This window comes from Sciurus vulgaris (assembly GCF_902686455.1).
Source record: "Sciurus vulgaris genome assembly, chromosome: 7".
NCBI lineage: Eukaryota > Metazoa > Chordata > Mammalia > Rodentia > Sciuridae > Sciurus > Sciurus vulgaris.
In genome coordinates this window covers 121,506,530-121,532,753 of record NC_136467.1, presented here as the reverse complement: position 1 = coordinate 121,532,753, position 26,224 = coordinate 121,506,530, and the positions used below count along the sequence as shown (strand labels likewise).

Below are 26,224 nucleotides of genomic sequence, written 5' to 3'. Positions count from 1 at the left end.
CATAAAGAATGATAAAATTATGGCATTTGCAGGCAAATGGATGAAATTGGAGAATATCATGCTAAGTGAGATAAGCCAATCTCAAAAAGCCAAAGGACGAATGATATCGCTAATAAGTGGATGATGACACATAATCAGGGGAGGGAGGGGTTAGTGTTAGGGTTAGAGTTAGGGTTAGGGAGGGGGGCAAGTATGGAGGAAGGAAGAACTGTATAGAGGGAAAAGAGTGGTGGGAGGGGTGGGGGGAAGGGAAAAATAACAGAATGAATCAAACAACATTACTCTATGTAAATTTATGATCACACAAATGGTATGCCTTTACGCCATGTACAAACAGAGAAACAACATGTATCCCATTTGTTACAAAAAAAATACATTAAAAAATAAAGAGTTATGTCAGCAATCTTTACATATGTATGCAAGCATTATTCTTTGTTTTCAGGAAAGTTACAGAGACTAGGACATTAACATAACTTTTTTCAGAGCTGCAAAGTACAATGTTAGGAGCTCTGTGTAGCTCTCATGGAAGTCCACTCTTTAAAGTTACTGTAAGGTGGGCAGGAACTAGAGAAGGGAGCTGATGAAACACTGGTTATCTAGCAAAAGAATTCCTTCCTGCCCGAGAGCTGTGTGCCTGAGATCAATATTAGAGCCGAAAGGACTCCTTTATAGAGCCTTCCCAGGGAGGGTACTGCCACAGCAGTTAGGCATCTTGTGCCCCTGCACAGGAACACTCCCAGGCACCAGGCATGCTACAGCCATGAGGTCATCAGAGACCCCAATCTCAGTCACTGTTGTCCCATTTTTGCTACTGCGCATTACACTCTTTCTTAAATGTCATTTTAAGAAGTTTACATATATTGACTCCTGAGTCTATATGAATATTAGTTAACACAATTTAACATTATATCTAAAACATGAATTAAAGAAAGGCTGAGAGAGCTTTTAAGTTTTCTTTTGTGTGGCAAAGTGGTAAAATGCTTTCATGCTTAACCTTTAAACAAATTAGGCTCTTAATAACTTTTAGAAATACATTTAACAAATTTTACATATACCCTATTGATGACAGGTCCTATATAGAACATTAAATGATGAGTTTAAAATTACCGTTACAGACAAGTTTAATTTGGAGAATAGCAGCTTGATAAAATTTCTGCTTTAAAGGCTTGTATACCTGGAAAATATGAACACATTTAATATACAAAGAATAATGTTGTTAAGTATGTTACTTCATGGAATAACTTTGTAAATCAATTAGATGTCTCTAACAAACACATTTGAGTAATCCCATACATGTCGACTCTAATTCACTCAACTTATTGTAAAAACACCAAGATATCAGACAAGTATACCAATAGTACTTGCCATCTCTTTCCTGTTGAAGAAAAGTCCTAGAAAAATTGATGTTAGACATTTTATAAACATCAACATTTTATTAGTATGACCACCTAGAGACTTGTGAGTTAATTTTAAAGACATTTTACTTCTATTAGTTTACCCAATTTAAATTGAACCTTTTTAAATCACGTGAATTAAAAGTATTCGGATCCATTTTTGTTTTTAATTTTAATTTTTATGCGTGCTTATATTTAACACAAAAGTAAAGGCCTTGTAATGTTTATCTCCATTGCAATTAACAGATGTTCAAAAATAACTCTAGAGTTGGATAAAAAGAACTGATCAAAAATCATTAACCTAAGTATGTAGGATCAAAATTGTGAGCTCAAAAATATAGCATTTAAGAAAAACAAGAGTCCTAGAAGAAAAATGATAATGGCCATTAATTATATTGTGAGAAAATGGGAAAGAGAAGAGCAGAGAGAAGAGGAAAAGTAGAGATAAAGTGTTGTGTTGTGGCCCAGGAGAAATTTAAAATGGACACGTTTTTTCCTTGAGTTTGAGACTGGTCTCCTACTGCGCCTTCCTCCCCTTACATTTCAATGTAAGCCTTGACTGAGATCTGGATCTGAAAGGGACTAAAATGTTCTAGCAGAAACTTGATGCTTAGGGCATTTTAACCCTTTTTCCTGGTTAGTAACAAAAAATTGTCAAACAATTATCTCCCACTACTGGTGGGGAATGGGGCTGCTACATCATACTCCTTACTGGGGCATGCCACTGATGGTTGGGCTGGTTACTCCCCCCACACCGGCGTATGTGGGACCTCGTGGCAGGAGGACTAGGTGGGCTGGGCCGGGGAATGGAAGCAGAAACAGAATGGGGTAAAGGAGATGGAGAAGCAGGGGAAGATGGAGAAGCAGGGTCTGGAGGCGCTTGAGCCTGCAGGAAGAGCCAAGAAGCAAGAAAGAAGAGACTTGAAGGTAAGGAATCCCTTTCCATCTGCCTGCTTGCTCACGGAAGCTGTGTGCCATTACACAAACGAATTGTGATGGCTTTAAGTCAGGGGTCGCGCGAAGGGTTCCCAGGGTTGAATCTGCCAGATTGGAGGACCCAGATCCCATGGTGGGGACTGATACAGCCGAGTCTGTGCCCTGGCGTCCCGAGGCCACAGAGTAGTCGACTGGAGACGAGAAGGCGGCACATAGATGGTGTCGTCACACAAACATCAATGTGGGGCCAGGCAAAAGCTGAGAAGAGTTGAGGACCTGATATCAGGGTTTTCGATTGCGAATGTGGGTACGAGATGAGCCTCAACCCTGAGAGAGAACGTCCACCATAAAATCAGGAATCCACCCGGCAGATAAGACCGACTATAGGGGCCAGCTGTAACTATAAAAGTTGTGGCTGGGGTACCCCCACCCCTCAGCCGCCTCGAGGGTCCCGGATAAATCAGCCTAGGGGAACCGGCCTAGAGGACTCACCAACCTGAAGTCCGGTGATGGATGCAGAGCAGAGCGTCCAGGCAGAATGGAAGGTGAGGCTGTGTCCGGGGTCACTGGGACTCAGATGGCGTTCCACTCTCTTAAGAGACAGTGGAAGGACCCAACCCGAGTCGCGGCACCAATGTAAGGGATCCCACGGAAACCATGCCGGACACGGGAAATCACATAAGAGGGTTTATTAAGTAAACAGAGTGTCTCCCTGCAGGGTAAGAGAGAAAATGAGAGGAAAAAAGGGAACGAGAAAGGGCACGAGCTAGAGAGAGTGGAAAGCGAGGAGGATAGAGAAAGTGAGTAGGAGAGAGAGAGGGATGAGAAAAGCGAAAATTCTTATATAATGAAAAATTGTTCTCTTTTTGATTCTTATTTTTCCTAAACAATGTACCATGTTAACAGTGATGTCGACAGTGATTGTCTAGATGTTAGTAACCATTCTTTAGTTTGTACCTAAGTAAGGTCATTTTGACCCGCTTCCCCCTCTGCTAATGATTTCAGACCTCATGATGTTAGTTTGTAATTTCGAATCACAGCAACAGACACTTATGATTGATGTACTGATTTATGGTATAAAAAACCCTGTAACCCTGTGGTCGGGGCTGTTCTCCCAGTAGCCATTTTTGAGGCGTTGTGTGAGACGGCTGGCCAGCCGGCTAATAAAGACTCTCAGATTTGGACCTCTGAGTGGTGATGGATCTGTTCTTAAACTGTACCCCATACCAAGGGAGCCTTCTAGAGTGCTGGAATTGTTCTCAGCCTTGATCTAGAGAATTGAAAACAAATTGGGGTTGGTAACAACTGCAACTTGTACATTTTTTCTGACTGCCCAGTCTCCATCTTATTTAGGTGGGAGGGGGAAGTGAAGCATGTGTGACTTTAAGACTGCCATTCTCTTTCTAGGGTCCCTCCTACCTCCCATTCTCCTGACCAAGATTAGATCAAGTGTGGCTGCAGCCTCCGAGGTTTCAAGGCAGCAGGGGAGGGGCCTTTATGATCTCCTGGGTCCCCAGTGACTGCTGTGATGTCCCTTGTCTTACCTCATCCTTCTGATCCTGCTGAAGTTATGGATACTGAAATGTGCTTTCTGTTCTCTTATTACAGTTCATATCTCTGGCTGATCACTATCCACGTGAATTCGTTTTGACCTTCATTTTATAGTTTCCACTCCTTGCCAGTATTCCCTTCGAACACACTGCAGTTCTGAATAGGACTCAACCCACCAGGTTTGTGAGACTGTCATGCTCAGGAGACAGCTTGCCACCTCAGTGATGCTCACCTCTGAGTCTGTGTGATGCCACCTTCTAGTTTGGTTTCCTCCATTTCTCACTATTTTGCATCTTAGCGGCTAAATCGTAAAGTCATTCACATCAAAAAAAAATGAAAAATAGAGTAAGATACATAAATATATACATGGCACAACAAAGAAAATACCAGTAGATCCTGGACTCGTGTCTGCAGGCGCCACCTGGTGGCAGAAGTGGTACTTACGACTTGGATCCTCTACCGGCATCTCATGTTCCTTTTGCCCTCAGCCACATCTCTGCCCATTAGGGTTCTTTATGCTGTTTGTTGATTCAGACCAATTCGCCCTCAGGGTCTTGGCCCTGTGTTTGGTTACTGAATTATTTTCTTTCTTCCATTAATTTTTCTGTGGCAGTTACAGGAGTCAGTGCAGACACTTCCTGAATTCCGCACATCCTCCTGCTGCCTCTGTACGCTGGCATCCTATTCCCTATTGAGTCAGGATTGGAGACCCTGCCAAAAATAGCAATCCCTCTTTTTAATATTAAGGAATAATTAATATCATAAAATTCGTCCTTTTTAGTATCCATATCTGATTTTTTTTTTCATATCTGAGTTTTGACACATGCAGTCACATAATCGCAGAGCCCTTCTATCATCCTAAAATATCCCCTCACACTACCTCTTTGTAATAACCCACGTCCACCAGATCCTAGAAACTACAAATTCGTTTTCTTTCCTTATAGTTTAACATCGTCCATATGTAATTACATGCATGTACTTTTTTTTTCTTTGTTGGTGGTGGTTTGACTTCTTTTACTCAGCATAATGCATTTGTAGTTCATGCATGTTGATGCAGATATCAACAATTTTTTTCTTCTTGAAGAAAAAACAATCATGGTCTTTTGTTTTTGTTTTTTTGGCGCTGCGGATTGAACCAGAAACAAGCACCTGTTAAGCATGTGCTCTACCCCCAATGAGCCTCATGCCAGCCCAAGTTGGTTTCTTTGTATCACCCAGTTATACTCCATTATATGGATGGTTATATGGATGGAACCACAGTGTGTTTAGCCACTGGCCAGTGGAAGAAACTTTGTGTTATTTCTCAGAAGATTTGGGCCAGGCTGTGGTGGCAGAATCTCAGTGGCAGAGCTGCTTGCCTAGCATGTGTGAGGCACTGGGTTTGATCCTTAGCACCACATAAAGTAAAAAAATAAAATAAAGCTATTTTGCCCATCTACAATTATTAAAAAAATTTTAAAATAATTAAAGAAAGAGATTTGGGCAATCCTGAAGAAAGTTGCTACACATATTAGTGTGTACACACTTACAGGTTGTTTTTTTTTTTTTTTTTTTTTGTGAGGTTTTTTTTTTTTTTTTTTTTTTTTTTGTACCAAGGATTGAACTCAGGGGCACTCAACCACTGAGCCATATCTTCAGTCATTTTTTGTATTTTATTTAGAGACAGGGTCTCCCTGAGTTGCTAAGGGCCTCACTGTTGCTGAGGCTGGTCGAGATCCTCCTGCCTCAACCTCCCAAACTACTGGGATTATAAGCGTGCACCATGGCGCCTGGCTTACACTTACAGGTTTTTGTGTGAACGCAAATTTTCATTTCTCTGGACAAGTATCTAGTAGTGAGGTGCCGGGTCATAGGGCAAAAGTTTGTTTTGGTTTCTAGGAGAGTCTATCTAAGAGTTTTCCAAAATGGCTGAACCAATATGCATTCCACCAGCAATATATTCGTTCTGGTTCCTTCACACCCTCACTATACTGGTATTATCAGGTTTTTCTTTTCTTTTCTTTTTTTTAACTTGGCCTTTCTAACAGGTGTAGATTGCTTTCATTGTTTAAAGTGCACCTTCCACTGACTACTGGTGTGGACATTTTTTCACATGTGCCACCCCATGTATCTTCTTTGATGTGTTTGTTCAAATCTTCTGCCCATTATTAAAACTGGGTTACTTGTTTTCTTATCACTGAGTTTCGAGGGCTATGGATGTCTTACCAGGGGGTGCAAGGCTTGCTGGCATTGTTGGGAGCCATGTGACACTCCTCTGCAGTGTCAGTCCCCTAGGAAACATTCCCATGAGGCCCATGTAATTCTCTAGTCCTGCCCTATTCTCGGGGCTCCAACCACACACTCCCTCTTCAGCCTAATCTCCAAGTTTACCCCACCCTAGATGCTGATCATGTAGCTGGTCTATTAGTCACTGCCCACAAAATGGTGACTTGGTGCCCCAGGCCCTTTCTCCTTACTGAGTAGGTGGCGTATGAATTTCCTCAGGCTGCCATAACAAATTACCCCAAACATGGTGGCTTGGAACAACAGAAGTTTATTCTCTCGCCATTTTGGAGGTTAATAGTAGAATGAAGGTGTCGGCAGGTCTTCACAGAGGATTTGGGGAAGAATCCCCCTTTGTACTGTGGATGGAGCCCAGGTCTTGCACATGCTATGTGTGTGCTCTACTACTGAGCTACACCCCTGCCTCTTCTTGTTTTGGGTGGTTGCCAACTTCCTTGGCTATGGCCACAACTCCTCAATCTGTCTCTGTGGTTATGTCACCTTTTTTTCTGTTTGTCATCTTCTTTAATATCTGTCTGTCTGACTGTCTCTTTCTTTTGGTGGCACTGGGAATTGAATCCAGGGCTGCTCTACTACTGAGCTACATCCCCAGCCTTTACTGTCGTTGTCGTCATGGTTGTTAATTTCATTTTGAGGCAGGATCGTGCTGAGGCTGGACTTGAACTTGTAATCCTCTTGCCTCAGCCTTCTGAGTTACTGGGATTCTAAGCATGTGCCACCGTGCCAGGGTTCATGTGTAATAAGAACACTTGTCATTCAAAGGGGAATGAAGGGAAGGGAGTGGGGACAGTAGAATGAATCCGACATAACTGTCCTAGTTTTGTATTTGAATACATGACCAGGTGAACTCCACATCATATACAACCACAAGGATGAGATCCTACACAGAGTAAGTTATACTTTATGTATGTATAATTTGCCCAAATACATTCTACTGTCATGTATAACTAGAAAGAACAAATTAAGAAAAAGAACACGTCATTGAATTTAGGACCCACCTAGATCATCTTGTTGGATCTCCATTTTAAAAAATCCTTAATTTACTTACATCTGCTAAGAACATTTTTCCAAAAAAGATAATGTTCACAGGTTCTTGGAAACAGGATGTGAATCTTTCAGAGGTTGTCATAGCACTTGAAATTCTGTGCTCCATGTAGATTTGCCTTCCTTGAAGTCCCAAGGGCCATCCCGAGTGGGGATGTCATGCAGTTATCGCCCCCAAATAATAAGTGGGTTGAGAAGCAGGTCAGCCAAAACTAAGACCAAACAATATAGCAAACATTCATTAGAGATAGAGTCACCAACCCTCATCTTTCAAGTCATTGCTAATGACTAATTTCTATAGCTCCCCTTGGGACATAATACCATTTTGGATTTATTCTTTTGAATATCAGAGGCTTTGGACTAGATCTTCTTAGTACATTAACTTTTAGCGCAAGGGTCTGCCTCTTCCTGAGGTGATCTGGTCTACTGATCTAGGAACATGGGATGGGTTTGAGGCCTTGCAGTTGAGCAGTTGAGCACCCTCATACCCCTGGATCTTACTTTAATGATCTGAATTTTGTAGCAACAAGACCTAGCAGATTCTTTAAGCCATACTGCATAAAGATCTTGAGTTTCATTTTATTTCTGGAATCAATAATCTAGACATTATTTTATTATATTTTATTTATTTATTATTATTATGAGCTTATTTTGTTTGACTTTATTCAAAGCCAATATAAGTAGCAACTTCATTCAGTGTTCTTGATTTCTTCAGTCCTTTCCCATCTGTCTGTGGCAAAAGTCACTCAGTTCTCAGAACTTGACCCTAGAGGACACGTGGTCCTGGTGTTCACAGCTGATGATTTGATTAGTTGTTTCTCCTCTGTGCACTGTGGCCTGCTGTTTTCCCAGTTTGAACATAAACAGAAGTCGCAGAGCCTGTTGCCTAGGAATGAAACTCCCTTTCTGTTGCCAATATTTGGATCAGATAAGGCTCTTTGGTGACAACAGTCAAAACCTGCTCTGGCTAATGAAATCAAAATGGAAAGAAATGGATTGATACTAGCAGAATCACAGAGCTGAAGAAGAATAGGACAGCCTGTCTTAGGTGTCACTGGAATCAGGGTGGCGCTGAGACCCAGTAGTAATAGCTCATGGATTGTTTCTGGAGGATATCACCAAGGTCCAACAAAGCAATGCTGTTCTCCCCCTCATGCCCACCCACCACCAATTCAGATTTCCCAGTGAAAGACCAATGACCAGCTTGGATCAGTCATTCAGATCAGAACCCAGTGTCTGCATGCCTTGTGCTTGGCTGACTTCCCAGAACCTCAGGAAGCAGGGGAGGAGGGAGAAAGGTGTGCTTGGCAGACCAAAGGAGGGGTATCCACCAACTCCTAAGAATTTGGCTGTAGCCTAAGGCCTTTTTCTGAATGAGGAAAGACTCAGTCCCTGCTCTGGGGAAGCTCCTGGTCTGATGGTAGAGATGCAAGTGGTGACCTTGAAGAACTTTCAGTCTGATGCTAAAGATGGTCACAAAAACAAAGAAGAGATTCAAGAGAAAGAGAAAATATATGGGAAATATAAATATGTTCAAGGCAGAGTTATTTTGAATAGAGAAAAAGTAGAAATTGCTAAAACACACTTGAAGGGGAAATTACTAAATAATTATGGTATGTACTAACATCACATCATTGCACAAGTATTAAAACAACGTTTTGGAAAAAAGTAATATGCCAAAATGTTATACGGTGTAATGCTAAGTGAAAAAATGTGTATAAAGTTGTATATACATTATCATCTAACTGTGTGAAGCAGTGTGTGCAAGAGGGAAATGCACCATGTTAGCATGGTAATAATCACCAACATTTTTGAACACTTTTATATGTGATGCCCTGGGTTAAATATTTTTCAGTTACCTAACCCTTAAATGATGGGTATAACCATCCTCCCTGTTTTAGAGGTGGAGAAACTGAGACTCAGGAAAGTTAAATCTATGGATGCTAACTAAGTAAGCTAGCAAGTGGCTGACTCAAATCCAGGGGGATCTAAAGCTAAAGTTTGTGTTTTAAAGATGGTCTTATCTTTCCTGAACTCCTGATGTGGGAGTTATGAAGGATTTTTATTTTTTCACAAATACTTTCCTAAATTTTCCTAGTTCGCTACACGAGCCATGTGGTCACCTATAAAATCAAGAGAAATATGTTTTTAAAGTGGAAAAGGGAAATATATAAAATATACAAGTATACATATAAATATACATACGAAATATATAAACAATGGAGAAAGGCATTGTACTGAACGAAGAGCATATGTTAAAGTCTGGAAGGCTCGTGAAGAATGAAGAATGCTCTCTGCTGTACAGTCGCTTGTTATCCGTCTGCGTGTGGTATACACACTACATGCATTTTCAGTGTACGTGTCTCACTGCCCTTGAGGGTAGGGGTTCTGTCTTTTTATCTCTGTGGCTTTTGCTTAGAAGTTACCCTCCAACACAAGCTTAATACATAGTAACTAGGCTCTTTGCAATGTTGACTGAATGATAGGGACCAAAAAACACAATCAGGAAAGCATTTGCGGACCTCTGGCGGTGGGGGTTGGGGATTCCGGGAGGGCGACTGGGGAGCCAGACCCGGGTGGGTAGTGTGTGGTCGGCGCTTTTTGTACGGGGAGCGACTTTGCGATTGGAACTGAGCGGAGGAACGTGGTAGCACAGCCCCGCCCTCTCAATTCTTGTAGCCTACGGAAGGGCGCAGAGGGTCCCAGTTCCTGGCGGGGGGCGCGCGGGCGCCTGGAGACTCCCTGCTCTACCCAAGACCGGGTCGGCCCCGCCCCCGGCTCGGCGGCCGCCTGGCCCCGCCCCTATCGGAGCTCCGGGGCGCTGGCCGCGGTGCTGAAACAACGCTCTCCGCAGAGGGAGGAAGGCGGGGATCGGCCGGCAAGGGGGCGGGGCTCTCTGGAGCTTTGAACAGGAAAACGGGAGGGGACAGGGTGGCGCCAGCAGGCCTCCGAGACCTGGGAAGGCTCTAGAGCAGGCAAGAGATCGGAGATAGGCCTGTTAGAGCAGACACAGGCACTCGGCAAGCCTCTCCTGAGGAAGCCAGGGCTGTCCTTGTCCTGTTAAACCTCTTCCCCCTAAGTTGGAAGGATTCTCACCTTGTGCCCCGACCTCAGCCTCCTCCTCAAGCACGGCTGAGGAGTGACTCACTTTTGGGCCTTGATCCACACAGTCTTAGACTGGCAGCTCCCAGGCCCCCAGTCACGGCCTGCTGCCTTCACCATGGTGAAGTTGCTGCCCGCCCAGGAGGCAGCCAAAATCTACCATACCAACTATGTGCGAAATTCGCGGGCTGTGGGTGTAATGTGGGGCACGCTCACCATCTGCTTTTCCGTGCTGGTCATGGCCCTCTTCATCCAGCCCTACTGGATTGGTGACAGCGTAAATACGCCACAGGCAGGCTACTTCGGCCTTTTCTCCTACTGCGTGGGCAACGTACTATCTTCCGAGCTCATCTGCAAGGGCGGTCCTCTGGACTTCTCCTCCATCCCCTCCAGAGCCTTCAAGACAGCCATGTTTTTCGTGGCCTTGGCCATGTTCCTTATCATTGGCTCCATCATCTGTTTCAGTCTGTTCTTCATCTGCAACTCGGCCACTGTCTACAAGATCTGTGCATGGATGCAGCTGGCGGCAGGTGAGCAGGGTTGACGGGAGGGCAGACCAGGGGTATGCCTACATCACTCCACCTTCTGTAGAGGCTCTGGGTCTTCTACTTAATGCTCTGCTTAGATTCTGAGTGGGGAATTTTAATGATTGAAGCAAAAAGTTCAGAGACCAAACTTTTCAATCTCATGTTACAGAGCCCAGAGAGCAGTGACTAGCAAGAACACACAGCTCCTGGTAAAAGAACTCAGGTGTCCTGACTCCCAGACCACCATACTTTGAGAGATTATTGCAGCTCTGAGAGGCAGAAAGAAGGAAGCTTCCACTGTCCACTCTGTGTGAACAGGACTCAACCCTGGGGCAAAATAGTGATGTGGTTCACTATTCCAGATACCCTCATCTCTCACTTCTGGGCATTTGTTCCTTCTCCTTTATCAGTGCCCACATCCCTGCCCTCTCTTCGACCCCCAAACAACACTGATGGGAATTGCAAAACCATTTATTTTGGAGTGTCACTGTTACACTGTGTGTGACTGCTCCCTTAGAAACTTGCATCTAAACTCCCCTCTTTTATTGTGGAGTGAGTCTTTGTTCCCTCAGTATAGGATTCCATACTCGTGGCAGCAAATGGAACAATATTTTATGAGGTGGAAGGTGGCTGTCCAGGGTCTTTTAAAACTATATGAGAATAGCTGGGTGCATTGGTGCTCGTCTGTAATCCCCACAGCTTGGGAGGCTGAGGTAGGAGGATCTTGAGTTCAAAGCCAGCCTCAGCAACTTAGCGAGGCCCTAAGCAACTCAGGGAGACCCTGTCTCTGAGTAAAAATACAACAAAAGGGCTGGAGATGTGGCTCAGTGGTTACACACCCCTGGGTTCAATCTCTGGTACAAAAACAATAACAACAAAGCCCTATATGAGATAGGCAGCCACTTGTGGTGACCTGAGGAAAGGACTTCCCTTCCTGGCTCATATAGGCCTCTTGGTACTTTTTTCCTCTGGGTCACCTGGTCTTTTTTCCTTTAGAGCCCAGGAAGAGATGGACCAAGATCTTGTCTGCAGTCTTTGGTCCCTTCATTCCTGTCCATTCCAAGGACAGACTGTCCATGCTGGGAGATGTCCAGGAACAGGGCTGAGGACTGCAAACTAGAGTAGAACTCTTAACATCTTTGGTTAGAATGGGTTGAGGTTTTATCTCAGGACAAAATGAAACAGGAATCTGAACCCCAGACCACCAACCACACAGACTTAAGACTGCAGAGTTGGAGGGGACCCCAGAGAGCTGTCTCCTACCAGCAACTGCATATGAGGAATCTGGGTCTGAGAGGGAGGGTCAAACTTAGCAATCAGCTGGCAACTGAGAACCTAGGAGAATTAAAGTATCAGATCCCAAGAAACTAGATGTATTCTAAAGACATTCTTTTGAGACTCATATTTACATAAGTAATACGATTTATAAAATACATTCACATATTTCATCTGGAAGAGCCTCATCACAACCCAGGAGGTGAATATTTTTCCATTTTACAGATAAGGCTGCTAGGAGGCAATTTGTCTTTGGGCACATAGTAGTGAGGGATAGACTCTTGATTCCCAGTCTCGTACCCAGGCCACTAACCTGACTTCAGAATGTCACCCTAGATACTCCCACTCCCTCCCTCTCTGTAGTCTCTCTGTATGATAAGGGAGAGGCTGGGCAGGAGTGAGGTAAGATTTGGTGGGTAGTAGGGACAAAGATAGAGGGTGGCCATATCAAGAAAGGTGGGGAGCCAGCAATGGTGGCATATGCCTGCAATCCCAGGAACTTGGAAGGCTGAGTCAGGAGGATCACAAGTTTGAGGTCAGCTTCAGCAACTTAATGAGACCCTGTCTCAAAATAAAAAAGGGCTGGGGATGCAGTTCCGTGGTAGAGTGCCCCTGGGTTTAATCCCCAATACTGAAGAAAAAAGAAAGAAGGAAGGAAAGATAGAAAGAGCTGAAGACGTAGCAGTTTTGTGCCAAAGAGGACCAGAATGGACTCTGATGTGCCTGCCAGCTGGCTCTCCGTGTCAAGGCTATGGAATGCTGGAGACACACCACTCCTCTCTTATTCTCCATGTTGTCCACCCCTCACCCCAACATCTGCAACAGGTGCCATGTGCTCAGCAGTGCCAGGAAGGCCTGGGTTGGGAGGGAGATATCAGTATACCATTTGAGTCTGACCCTGTCTGGGTCACAGAACTTGTGACACTGATAGCAGAGGTGGCCAGGTGCAATTCCATGAAACATTTATGTCTGGAGAAGGCAAAGATGGTATCATGTTCCATTCTGCTGTGTTGGGGAAGGGAGGATGAGCCAAAGAGAGGGCAATGAGGAGGGGGAGTGCCCCACAGCAAGCAGCTGGGAGACGCATTAGTTTACAGAAGCCTAAACTAGTTAGCTTAACTTGCCCACAAAACCTGGGAGAGGGGAAGAGTTAGGGCACAGGGAAAAGAACTGATAAATGAGGCAATGTGGGGCTGTAAACTTAAGAATATGAGTTGAGCATCAGGAGGCCAGGCGTAGGCTGAATATGGTCCCAGCTCCTAAAATCATAGGCAAGTCGATCGTCTTCTCTGGGGCTTGGTAAGCTCGTGTGTTAGTCAACTCGCGCTGCTACAACAGATCATCTGAGACCAAGGGGCTTAATCAACAGAAGTTTGTTTATCACACTTTAGGAGGGCTAGATGTCTGGGATCAGGGTGTCAGCACAGTTGGTTGTGGTGAGAGCCCTCTTCCATTTGCAGACTGCTAACTTTGTGCTGTGTCCTCAGAACTGAAAAGAGGGCAAGAAGGTTCTCTGGGTCCCTTTTGTAAGGGCACTAATCCCATTCATGAGGGTTCCATCCTCATGACCTAATTACCTCCCCAAAGCCCACTCATAAAACATTGGGAGTTAGAATTTTATTATATGGATTTTTGGAACACAAACATTCAGTTCATTGTACTCATCCATAGAGCGTAGTAACAGTACCCCTTTTGGTGGGGTTCCTGTGAGGGCAGGATGATATAATGCATGCAGAACACCTTGCACGGTGCCTAGCACATGGTAGGGACTCTGTAAATGTGAAAAACAGAAAACAACCTCTTCAATCAGATAGGAAGTGATAACCCCCAAACCTTAGTGGCTTGAAACAAAGGTTTTTTCCTTGCTTATGGTACCGGCCCACTTAGGATCAGTTGGGGGCTCTACTCTTATTGTTCTTTTCTCCTTTTGAACCCCAGGCTGGAAAAGCATCAGTTGTCATTGCCTATTTTAATTGCAGAGGGAAAGAGCAGCAGTTAAACGCTCTGGCTTAGAAGCGCACACATTTCTGCTCACTTATTGATCAAGGGAATTCACGCCTAGCCTCAGGCGAGTGGGACGAGGAAGTGCAATCCTACCTTGTACCTGGAATCTTTGTGAATGATATCTCCATCCTGCAAGATGGCTGCCATCAGAAAGAATTGCCATTACCAATAGCAACAATTGACATCACTGGCCACTTACCATGCGCCAGACACTGGTGTCTTCTACATATGATTACACTTAGTCCTCACAACCCTGCTTTGAGTCAGGTATTAGTCTGTTTATTTTACAGAGAGGAGAATGAGAGTCAGAAAGGGCGAGTGACCTGGTCTGAGTGTACTAGGCTGGCCGCCGCCTAGAGCTGAGACACCACAAACGGGGCCACCTCCCAACTATACGCAGAACCAGGGGCGGATGGGTGGGATGCAACCCGCCTGTCCACAGTAATGACAACCTGTTTCCAAGCCAGAGGCCCTGGGTTCTTTTCCAGAACCCCCACAGGAGACGCTGTGGAAGGGGGAGGGGGTCCTGGGGAAGAGTTTTGGGGAGAAGCAGTCTAAGAGGGCAGCTTCTTTCTACATTCACCGTGCAATGAGCGTTTGTAGAATGCTGCTTAAGCCAGAGGCCGTGCCAACCACCAGAGGATTGGTCTCTTACCATGTGGGGATGGGCCTGGCTACATGTTTTACCAAAATGCTGTGGAAGGGTTCCCCTCCCTCACTATGTCTTCCTGAAACACTTTTCAGTTTGCCACAAAGTCTGAAATGTCACTGCTAAACACATTCAGACCTTTGGAGAGATGTTACAATCTAGGGTAGAGGGAATGAATTTTGAAGACAGGCTGGGTGTGGTGGCACATGCCTGTAATCCCAGTGCCCAGGGAAGCTGAGGCAGGAGAATCGTGAGTTCAAAGCCAGCCTTAGCAACTTATCGAGACCCTACGTAACTTATTGAGACCCTGTCTCAAATTAAAACAATAAATAAATAAAAAGGACTGGAATGTGGCTCAGTGGTTGAGCCTCCCTGGGTTCAATCCCCAGCACACACACACACAAAAATCGAAGTCAGGAAAGTCAGAAGGAAGTACTATAGCTGGATGACTGAGCAAGCTGCCTAATTTCTCTGAGACCCCAGTTTTCTAATCTGTAAAAGGGGGATATTAATATTTGGCCTACTTCACAGAATTTTTGTCTTATATGTGATCCATATAAGAGCTGTATACATTAGTTTCTCCTATAAAAAATCAAAAGAAGGTTGATATATTTAGGTGGGAAGGTGGAACCCTGGTCTTTACATTATGTTTGATCCACTGACTTTTCTTCTAAGAACAAGCTGGATCCAGGGAGATTTTCTCCTGTGAGACATTTCTCTGAGCAGCTTCTGTGTCAGGTACAGTCTGGAGACGAGGGGGGTCCTGAGCTTGTGGAAAGAGGGCCAAGAGTGGGAAAGTGGCAGTTGTGGTTGGGATCACCCTGGTCACATTCCAGGATTATGTCACCTGTCTGTGCTTCACCCTATTGAAGCTAAGGTGAGAGGGGTGGTTTCATGGTAGGGTATGGAAGAAATTGGGGAAGAAGGGGAAAAATAGAATTTTTAGCTGTACATGCCAAGTCAGTAGGACACTAAGGGGCTGTGCCCAGTAGCTAATCCTCATGGAATGCCACATGTGTATGCCTGGCACTAAGTTCCTTTCCATTATTAACCAATTTTAAGTTTGCTATAACCCCAACATTCAAGCAGTATTATCTGCATTTTACAGATGAGGAAACTCAGGCAAAGAAAGTTTAAGCAGCTTGCTTCAAGTCACACAGCTAGCTAGCAAAAAAAAGTTGGGCTTGAAATCCAGGTGTTTCCCACCTGTCCTATTGAAACAATTGCTTGGAACAGTACTTTTTTTGTGTGGTACTGGGGATGCAACTAGGGCCTTGTGCTTGTGAGGCAAGCACTCTACCAGCTGAGCTATCTCCCCAGTACTAGAATAGTACTTCTAAAAACAGGGATTCCTGAGCCCAAACCTGACCTTGGTATCAGCACTTAAAATGAATATTCCAGGGGATTCTTAAATTCAGGCAAGAGTGGAAAACTGCACTGTGCTCTACTAGGTAAGGAGGAGGAGGAACCTGTTTACTTACATGGAAGGTTCATAAAGGAAGCATGGGTTGGGGCTTGGAAAGGCTTCTTGTAATCACTGAGTAGTCACTGAATCTAACATATTTGAGTTATAGGACACATTATATGCTATATACTGTAAAAGGGGAAAATACTGCTAATCAAAACTATGGCCTAATGCTTTCTTATTATACTGATTCCAGAGATATTGAAATATGAACAGTATATATCTTAGGAGTGATAAGTTCTCTGGGCTGGATTTTTTTTTTTTTTTTTTTTGAGATGGGTCTCACTAAGTTGCTGAGCCTGGCTTTGAACCTGTGATCCTTCTGTCTCAGCCTCCTAAACCTCTGGGATTACAGGTGTGCTGGGATGAGATTTTAGAGGGCTTTGGTGCCGGGGTAAGCAGTGCCTCCTGAGTCCAAGGTGAGAAGACAAGCTGAGGGCCTGGTAGGACCAACTAATGCAGCGAAGGATGCCATCTGGCCAAAGAGCTCCGTTCTTTGCCTCTGCCCCTGACTGCTGGGTCCCAGGGACCAGCTGCTTTAGATTTTGGAGCCTCAGTCTTTTTACTTGTTTTACAAGAATGGTAGGAGCTACCTCAAGTTCCTTTCAAGGCTACTGTAAGGACAAGGGAGGTGACAGGATAAGAGCAGTTCAAGCTGGGAGGCAGTGGGCTAACACCATCTCCACCCTTTTTTGTCCCCTCAGCCACAGGTTTAATGATTGGCTGCCTGGTCTACCCAGATGGCTGGGACTCCAGTGAGGTGCGACGCATGTGTGGGGAGCAGACAGGCAAGTACACACTGGGCCACTGCACCATCCGCTGGGCCTTCATGCTGGCCATCCTCAGCATCGGCGACGCCCTCATCCTCTCCTTCTTGGCTTTTGTGTTGGGCTACCGGCAGGACAAGCTCCTCCCTGATGACTACAAGGCAGATGGAAAAGGTAACTTACCCTTCTCTACAATGGCGTCCCCTGCCTGGGGATCCTAGGTGGGAAGGTAGACCTAGCCCTAGTACCCCTTGAGGCCTTCAGTGGAAGGCTGCCAGCTGGCAGGCGAAGGGGCCACAGGAGACCCATGTAGCGGGGCTGTCTCGACACAGTGGTATCTCTCATTCCTCTGCACTCTCAGCGTCCCAGGGCAAGAGCCCTAATCCAGCCTGCAGACCTAAGCAGAGGCAATGAGTTGCTGGGAGAGGAGGAGGAGGAGGAAGGTTAATGCTTGGAATATTTTTTATTTTTTGTTTTTATTCATTCTGATTAGTTATACATGACAGCAGAATGCATTTCGATGCAGTGTACAGAAATGGAGCACAGCTTTTCATTTCTCTGGTTGTACACCATGTAGAGTCACACATTTGTGCAATAATGTATGTACCTAGGGTAATGATGTCTGTCTCATTCCATCATCTTTCCCACTCCTATGTTCCCTCCCCTCTGCCCAATCCAAAGTACCTCCATTCTTCCCTTGCCCCCACCCCCCCATTATGGGTCAGCATCCACATATCAGAGAAAACATTTGACCTTTGGTGTTTTGGGATTGGCTTATTTTGCTTAGCATGATATTCTCCAACTCCATCCATTTACCTGCAAATGCCATAATTTTATTCTAAGGCTGAGTAATAGTCCATTGTGTATAGACCACATTTTCCTTATCCATTCATCTGTTGAAGGGCATGTAGGTTGGTTCCAGAGTTTAGCTATTGTGAATTGAGCTGCTATAAACACTGATGTGGCTGTGTCACTGTAGTATGCTGATTTTTTTAGTATGCTTTGGGTATAGAATGAGGAGTGGGATAGCTGGGTCAGATGGTGGTTCCATTCCAAGTTTTCCAAGCAGACCTGAGGAAGATTTGGGCCTACTTTTTCTTTTATTAGGTCCTGGATCTCTAGTCTAATTACTAGGTCCTTGATCCACTTTGAGTTGTGTGCAGGATGAGAAAGAGTTTAATTTCATTTTGCTACCTATGGATTTCCAGTTTTCTTAGCCCCATTTGTTGAAGAGGGTATCTTTTCTCCAATGTAAGTTTTTGGCACCTTTGTCTAGTATGAGATAACTATTTATGTGGGTTTGTCTCTGTGTCTTTGTTGTGTACCATTGGTCTACATGTCTATTTTGGTGCTGATACCATGCCATTTTTGTTACTGTAGCTCTGTAGTATAGTTTAAGGTCTGATATTGTGATGCCTCCTACTTCACACTTCTTGCTAAGAATTGCTTTGGCTATTCTGGGTCTTTTACTTTTCGAAATAAATTTCATGATTGCTTTTTCTAGTTCTACAAAGAGTGTCATTGGTATTTTAATAGGAATTGCAATAAATTTGTATCACGCCTTTGGTAATATGGCCATTTTGACAGTATTAATTCTACCTATCCAGGACACGGGAGGTCTTTCCATCTTCTAAGGTCTTCTTTGTTTCTTTATTGTTCTGTATTTTTCATTGTAGAGGACTTTTTACCTCTTTTGTTAGATTGATTCCCAAATATTTTAATATTTTTTGAGGCCATTGTGAATGGGGTAGTTTTCCTGATTTCTCTTTCAGAGGATTCATCACTGATGTATAGAAATGCATTAGTGTTATGGGTGTTGATTTTATATCCTGCTACTTTGCTGATCCTTTACTTCGCACTAAATAGTGATCGTTTGAGTTCTTTTCCTGTTTGTATCCCTTTAATTTCTTTGGTCTAATTGTTCTGGCTAGAGTTTCAAGGACTATATTGAATAGAAGTGGTGAAAGAGGTCATCCCTGTCTTGTTCCAGTTTTTAGGGGGAAATGCTTTCAATTTTTCTCCATTTAGAATGATATTGGTCTTGGGCTTAGCATAGATAACCTTTACAATGTTGAGGTATGTTCCGACTTTTACACTTGGGACATTTTGAAAATAACCCAGCAAGGAGTGTAGATGGCGGGAGCCCATGCTCCCTGGCAGTAGGGCAGCCATGGGGTTCTCCAAGTGTTTATCCTGTTCCAACTCTCTCATCCAAATCCTGTGCATGGTTGCTGACCCTCATGGCCCAGGTGGACCCTTCCCTGACTGCTTCCCTTTGACTTCCTCCTTCCTAGGGTGCTCTATGCTCCTGTCTCTTGGGAGCTGTTGGAGGCACTTTGTGTAGCTCTCTTGTTGGCATTGAGAGGCTAAATTTTTCAGAGTATAAATGTCATCTCCTAGTCAGAGGGCAAGGTCTGTCTCACACCTCTAAGAATCCAGAAATGTCTACTCTTAGCAGGTGGCCACCTATTAGACTAACCTGCCATACCTCAGGGAATCCCTGCACCCTTCCTTCCCCATAGTGGTCTTATATCAGCCCTTTGACCTGGGCTGGAAGAAGCAGCCAAACTCCCCTGTACCCTAGGACCAAGGACACTTCCATCCAAGGAACTTGAAACCCCGTGGGAGGCTCACCTGGAGGTTCTCTGAAAGGGACTGGCAAAGAGGAGCCCCAAACTGAGGTCTTCTCTGCCTGAGTCTGGGACTCACTTCTCTGGAGCAAAGTAATCTGAAACATTTCATCTTTCTTCAGGCATGAAAGAAACACAATTCACATGCCTATTACGTGATTAAAGGTGGAACCCGAATTACTGGAAAGATCGAAGTCAAGGAAGAGAGGAGAGGAAGATTCCTTTCCTTTGCAATAGACTTCTGTAGTTCCTAGGTCAGGAGAATGCTTAGGGCCTGGGTTCCTTGAGGGCATCATAAAGCAGAAGGAAATGGAGCTAGTATTTACTGAGATTCTTCCACATGCAAGTGATATAAGGTTTGTTCATAGAGGCCATTTTTACTTAGTCCTCACAGTAACCCTATAAAGAAATGTTGGAGTTGGGAATTCCAGCAGGTCTGCACAACTAGCACTTTCTCCAGTGATGGAGGCTTTTCCAGAGACAACATAGTGGGAGCTGTTGGAGGCACTTTGTGTAGCTTAGCTCCCAGGCAGGGTCACCCTTAAATCTGTCTGGATATGTGCACAGAAAATATATACAATACACACACACAAACACACACACGTATACATATATTCTATATATTTCTTTCTTTTTCAGAAGAGATTCTTTAAGTAGAAAACACTTTTATTCACAGAAATCCTCTTGAAAGTACTTTCTTATAAAGGCATGGTTTTGTTCATTTGACATTTTAAAAAAAATATTTTTTGTTGTAGATAGACACAATACTTTTATGTTTATTTATTTTTATGTGTTGCTGAGGATCAAACCCAATGCCTCACATGTGCTAGGCAAGTGCTGTATACCGCTGAGCCACAACCCCAGCCCTTGACATTTTCTTTACTAGTCAAATTGTCCTCTCCTTCCTTGTCCCTCTCCTCTCATATCCCACACGTCATGTCCTCAGTCTTTTCAGGTTTTCTCTCTCTACATTTTACTTTCCTCACTAGTGTTCAAGTCTTGCTTTATTCTTTTCTTGGTAACTTTTGTGGAAACAGCTACATTTCTCTATATATCTAGCTACTCAGTGAAGTTCCTTATTTCTTCTGTCATGTCAAAACACAAAATTTTTAGTTTGAATCCTACTTCTTCCAAGTCATTTTACTGCTGTGTTCTTTCCAGCAAAAAGGAGAACATTAACCCTTCTCTGCCACTTCCTTTATTGTGTAGAATAAAATAAAGCAGAAATGAAACGTCGCACAAGGATGAAGTTGCTCAAAAACTCATCAGGGATTAAGGAGTCAGAGGAGTTTAAGTTCAGGCTTTAGAGTCAGAACTGAGTGGCTCCATTGTTACCTACTTGTGTGACCCTACCTAGCTTTTCTGAGCCTCCATTTCCTCATCTGAGTCTAAATTCAATGGGGATGGTTTTTCCTTAATGGTAAGAAAATACTTACTTGAAAAGATTGTGCTCAGGAATAAGATAAGAATATCTGCCCTTGTCACTACTGTTGAATTGGAGGTTATAGCCAGGACAGTTAGGAGAGAAAAATAAAACTGAAAAATCCATTTGGAAAGGAAACATAAAACTATCTCAAACAACAACATCTATCTCAGTTCAATGAAGTTATAATCTTGTGCATGGAAAATTCTAAATAATCCACTAAAAACTAGTAGGGCTAACCACAATTTCAGCAATGTTGTAGTATGGAAGAGTAACCTACAAAAATCTATTGTTTATATGCACTAGCAACAAAAAATCTGAAGGAAAAATTAAGAAAACAACTTATAATACTATGGAAAAAATACTTAGGAATAAACTTTTAAAAAAGTGCAAGATTTGAGCATGAAAATTACAAAACGTTGAAAAAAACTAGATATCTAAATAAATGGAAGTACATATTATGCTCATGAATGGGAAGATTTAATACTGTTAAGATGGGAATATTCCCCAAACTTATCTCCAGGTTCTATGAAATCCCTACCAGAATCTCATCAGACTTTTTCAGAAATTGACAAGAAGACCCTGACATTCTTCTAGAAATGCAAGGTCTCAGCATAGTCAAAATAATATTGAAGAACAACAAAGCTGAAGAATCCAGATGTTACAATTTTAAAACTTAATACACAGCCACAAAAAATAAGACTGTGTGGTACCAGCATAAGGAGAGACATTCAGCTCAATGAAGTAGAATCAAGAGTCCAGAAATAAATCCAAGCATTTACATCCAACTGATTTTCAACAGGGGTGTCAAGACTGTTCATTGGGAGAAAGAATAGTCTTTCCAGTAAATGGTGCTAGAACAACCAAGTTTCTACCTACATCTACCCCTATCTTACAACATGTACAAAAAATTAACTCAAAACAGATCTAAGACTTAAAAATAAGATAAAAAACTATAAAAATCCTAGAGGAAAACAGATATAAATCTTCATGAACTTGAATTTGGTAATGATTTCTTAGATATGACACCAAATGCATAGCCAACCAAAGAAACAAAAGGTAAATTGGACTTCATCAAAATTAAAAATGTTTGTGATTCAAAGGACACCATTAACAATGTGAAAAGACAGCTCACAGACTGGGAGAAATAATCTTAAAAAGGTATTACCCAGAATATATTAAAAACTCCTACAACTCAACAATGAAAAGGTAAATTACTCAAAAAATTTTTGACGCTGGGGATTGAAACCAGGACTTCTGGCATACTAAGCATGTGCTCTACAACTGAGCCAGACCCCCAGCACTTACTCAGTTTTAAAAACAGGCTATTTGAACAGACATCCCCGCAAAGAAGATATGTATATGGCAATTAGCACATAAAAAGACACTCAATATCAATTATTAAGAAAATGCCAATCAAAACCACAATAAGATACTTCACATTTAATAGCAGGGCTATAATAAAAAGATGAACAATTAAATGTGTTGGTGAGCATGTGAAGAAATTGGGATCCTTAGACACAGCTAATGAAAATGTAAATGGGGGCTGGGGAGATAGCTCAGTCGGTAGAGTGCTTGTCTTACAAGCACAAGGCCCTGGGTTCGATCCCCAGCACCCCCCCCCCCAAAAAAAAAAAAAAAAAGAAAATGTAAATGGTCCACCTGCTGTGGAATGTGGAACAGTGGAACAGTCTAGCAGTTCCTCCAGTGGTTAGTCAGAGTTACCGTATGACCCAGTAATTGCCCCTAGGTATATACACAAGAAAACCGAAAACACGGACTGGGGTTGTGGCTTAGTGTTAGGGTGCTTGCCTTGTATGGGCAAGGCTGGGTTCAATCCTCAGCACCACATAAAAATTAATAAATAAAATATATAAAAAATTCATTTAAAAAAACTGAAAATGTACATATGGTCATACAAAACCTTGCACACAAATGTTCAAAGCACCATAATATCCAAAAAGCGGAAACCCAGATGTCCCCCATCTGATGAATGGATAAACAAAATGTGTTTATCCATACAATTACAATGAATATTAAAAAGGAATGAAGGATAACTGCTACAATATGGATGAACCTTAAAAACATTTAACATTGTTAAACGAAAGAAGCCAGACACAAAAGACTGGCTTCCATTTGGATAAGTTTGATTCCATTTATATAAAATGTTCAGAATAGGCAAATCCATACAGATAGAAAACAGATTAGGGGGTTGGGAAGAGGGAGGAATCGAGAGGCGGACATAGCATTCTTTCTGGGGTGATGAAAACGCCTTAGGATTAGACAGTGATGATGGTTGCCCGAGCTCGCTAGTATGCTAAAAATCACTGAGCTGTAGACTTTAAGTGAATAAATTTTATGAAACACTAACAAAGCCTGTATATTATAAGTGATTAATAAATCTTAGTTCCCTTTCGGTCTAACATCTCTACTCTTTTTTCTTTTTAATATTTTTTAATTGTAGATGGACACAATATCTTTGTTGATTTGTTTATGTGGTGCTGAGGATCAAACCCAATGCCTCACATGTGCTAGGCAAGCGCTCTACCACTGAGCCCCAGCCCCAGCCCACATCTCAACTTTTTATATCACACTTCTGCCCAAACGATCACTAGTACGGTGCTCCAGTTACCCACCAACATATTTAGGCACTGCGGTACAGTGGTGAGTGAAAAAGTCTAAATTGGAGCTTACAATCTGGTAAAGGAGACGATCATGCAGTACAGAATTACAACCTGATAAATATTGTGTACAAAAAAGTGCAAGAGTTCTTGGGAGTGAATAAGGGGGATCGGATCTAGTTTGGAGATGGAGTAAAAAAACAAGGCTTGGCTGTAAACATGTACTGTTCTTTCATTACAGAGGAAGTCTAAGCAGCTGAAGGGTCGGTGAGTAATTGTATTGGAAGGTGGTCTGCATGCCTTTTAAGGGCTGGGGACTTTCAGCTCTGTTGAATTCTTAGGCAGAATGACTCATGGGGTTGGGCTGTAGGGGCTGCTGTGATGCAGCCTGGGACAGAGGAGCAAGGAAAATCCCACCAGTGTGGGAGCTATCTGGCACCTGAGACCTTCCCTGGGGTGGGGTAGGGTCAGACAGGAAGCCTCTGAGTCTAGAGATGTGGAAAAGAATAAGAGAAGAAATAATTCAAAATAGGCATGGGGTTAGCTTCCTGAACCCATTTATCTATCTATCTATCTATCTATCTATCTATCTATCTATCTATCTATCTATCTATCTATCTATTTATTTTTGGAGCCTGGCAAACAAGAACAGATTGTTTTTAGAAGTTGTTATTCTCATCTGGGCCCATATTTTTTGGGGAAAAAAAATGACTTGTAAGAAGCATAGTAGAAAATCTAATAAAATAGGAAATGGAAATAAAAGTCATGGAGAGGAAAACAAATATTCAAGAATTACTATACTTAGTATTGTTTAGCTGTATGCTTCCTGATAGCTGAAGCAAAAAGAAAAAACAATGAATTAACCAGTTTTAATGTCTGACTCAAAAGGAAGCACAACATATTAATTTATTGTTTTTTAAGTTTCCAAAATGTGATTTAACAAGTCCATTAAGGAATAAAAACCATCACAAAAAAAAAAAAAAAAAAAAAAAACCATAATACTGTCATCTAAAAGGGTCACTTACTGAGGTCCTACAGCAGACCAGGTGCTGTGTGTGGGTAGGAGGGATTATCTCCATTTACATTATTTTTATGTTGCAAAGTACCTTCCAATCCTTGACTACATATACTCTTTTGAATAACTATAACACCTCTCTACCCATTAGAGCATGATTCTCAAATCTCAATGTGCATTTAGTTACCTGGGAAACTTGTTAAAATGCAGATTCTGATTCATTGGCAGGGAGGCCATAGACACTGCATTTCTAACCAGAATCCTGAACAAGGATCATACTTTGAGTAGCAAAGTATTAGAGAATCAAAGGTTTTTCCCCATGTTTTGGGGGGAAAACCCAAAACCCATTATTAAAAAATTTTAACACTGATGTACCATTACTTTCTAAACCACACTTTGGTTATTAGACATTTAGGGTTGTTCTCATAGCTAACAACTTTTTGCTTCTGTTGATAAATTTCCAAGTGACATCACTAAATCAAAGGGCAATTCTCTGTCTACCCTCTCGACTACATTTTCAAAGACCATACAGGGACAGTGAATACTATCTTATACATGAATGAGGAAATTCCCATGTCTAGGTAGAACTGAAGCTATAATATGAGAATAAACATTATTTTTATTATTTTACTTTTAAAAAATATAGAATATTATAATCCTGAAATCTTTTGTTTTTCTTACATTACAGGTTATCTACTTCCCAGACAGTGGAAAAGTAGGGCATCTAATTCTTCAGAGATAAATCTTTCTAACAGCTTTCTTGTCCCTGGCCCAAGTCTTTCTTCATAGTTGGAACCTGACCATTTCCTAAGACAAGACCTCCTGCAGCATACAGAGAACTCTTCCAGGTGAAGCAGAACTGCAGTGACAGATATCAAAGATGTTCACAGTGGTGTGGGACTTGCTCAGCCATGGGGGAGTTCAAGTTTCATTCGTATCCTTTCACTTCAGCTTCTCTGTAAAATGAGAGGGCTGGTGAGTCCATTCTAGGGGCTTCTCCTGTCTCTAACTACTTCACAGAAGATATACTCATTTGGAGGCACACACAGAAACAAACTCCAGCCAGCTCTAAAATGGAAGGTCACTGAAGAGAGGTGGCTGAAAGTGTGTTGGGTCATTTCAGACCGGTTAGGGGGGTCTTTTGCTTCTCCCCATTTTTTGCTTAGGGGTGTCTTTTGCTTCTCCCCATTTTTTGCTTTCTTATTGCTGCTCAGAGAGAGGCAAGGAATGGTGAAACCGCCTGACCCTAAATCCTTTAACATCCATCAGGAAGTCTAATTGGGTAAATTTAGGACCTAAAAACTCTTGAGGGGCTGGGGATATAGCTCAATGGTACAAAGCTTGTTGAGCATGCACAAGACCTCAGGTTCATCTCACAATGGACCAAAAACCCTTGAGACTAATTTGACACCTCTCTCCCCAACATTTCCTCACAGTACCTACACTGACCCAACTAGAATAAGATACCAGCTTCAGAAATTTGTTACTTGTATCCAAGTCATTTGTTACAGGAATAGATGGCAATTCTTGTCAGAAAC

At 42.7% G+C, this 26,224-nt stretch overlaps 2 protein-coding genes across 2 annotated transcripts in view; both read left to right on the top strand.

Moving 5' to 3' along the window:
- LOC306666609 (colipase-like protein 2) overlaps nucleotides 1–4,827 on the top strand; it is a 48,504-nt gene extending 43,677 nt beyond the window's left edge. The window contains exon 4 of the mRNA XM_079148790.1: nucleotides 3,738–4,827. Coding sequence (XP_079004916.1) covers nucleotides 3,738–3,764 — 27 coding nt within the window. The 3' untranslated portion in view covers nucleotides 3,765–4,827. The remainder of the gene's footprint in view (nucleotides 1–3,737) is intronic.
- A 5,328-nt stretch (nucleotides 4,828–10,155) lies between these two features.
- On the top strand, nucleotides 10,156–25,844 carry LHFPL5 (LHFPL tetraspan subfamily member 5). Its single transcript, XM_079148788.1, has 3 exons — nucleotides 10,156–10,840; nucleotides 16,935–17,171; nucleotides 25,463–25,844. The coding sequence occupies exons 1-3, from the start codon at nucleotides 10,429–10,431 to the stop codon at nucleotides 25,495–25,497; spliced, it is 684 nt and encodes a 227-aa protein (XP_079004914.1). The 5' UTR covers nucleotides 10,156–10,428; the 3' UTR covers nucleotides 25,498–25,844.
- Nucleotides 25,845–26,224: the final 380 nt, after the last annotated feature.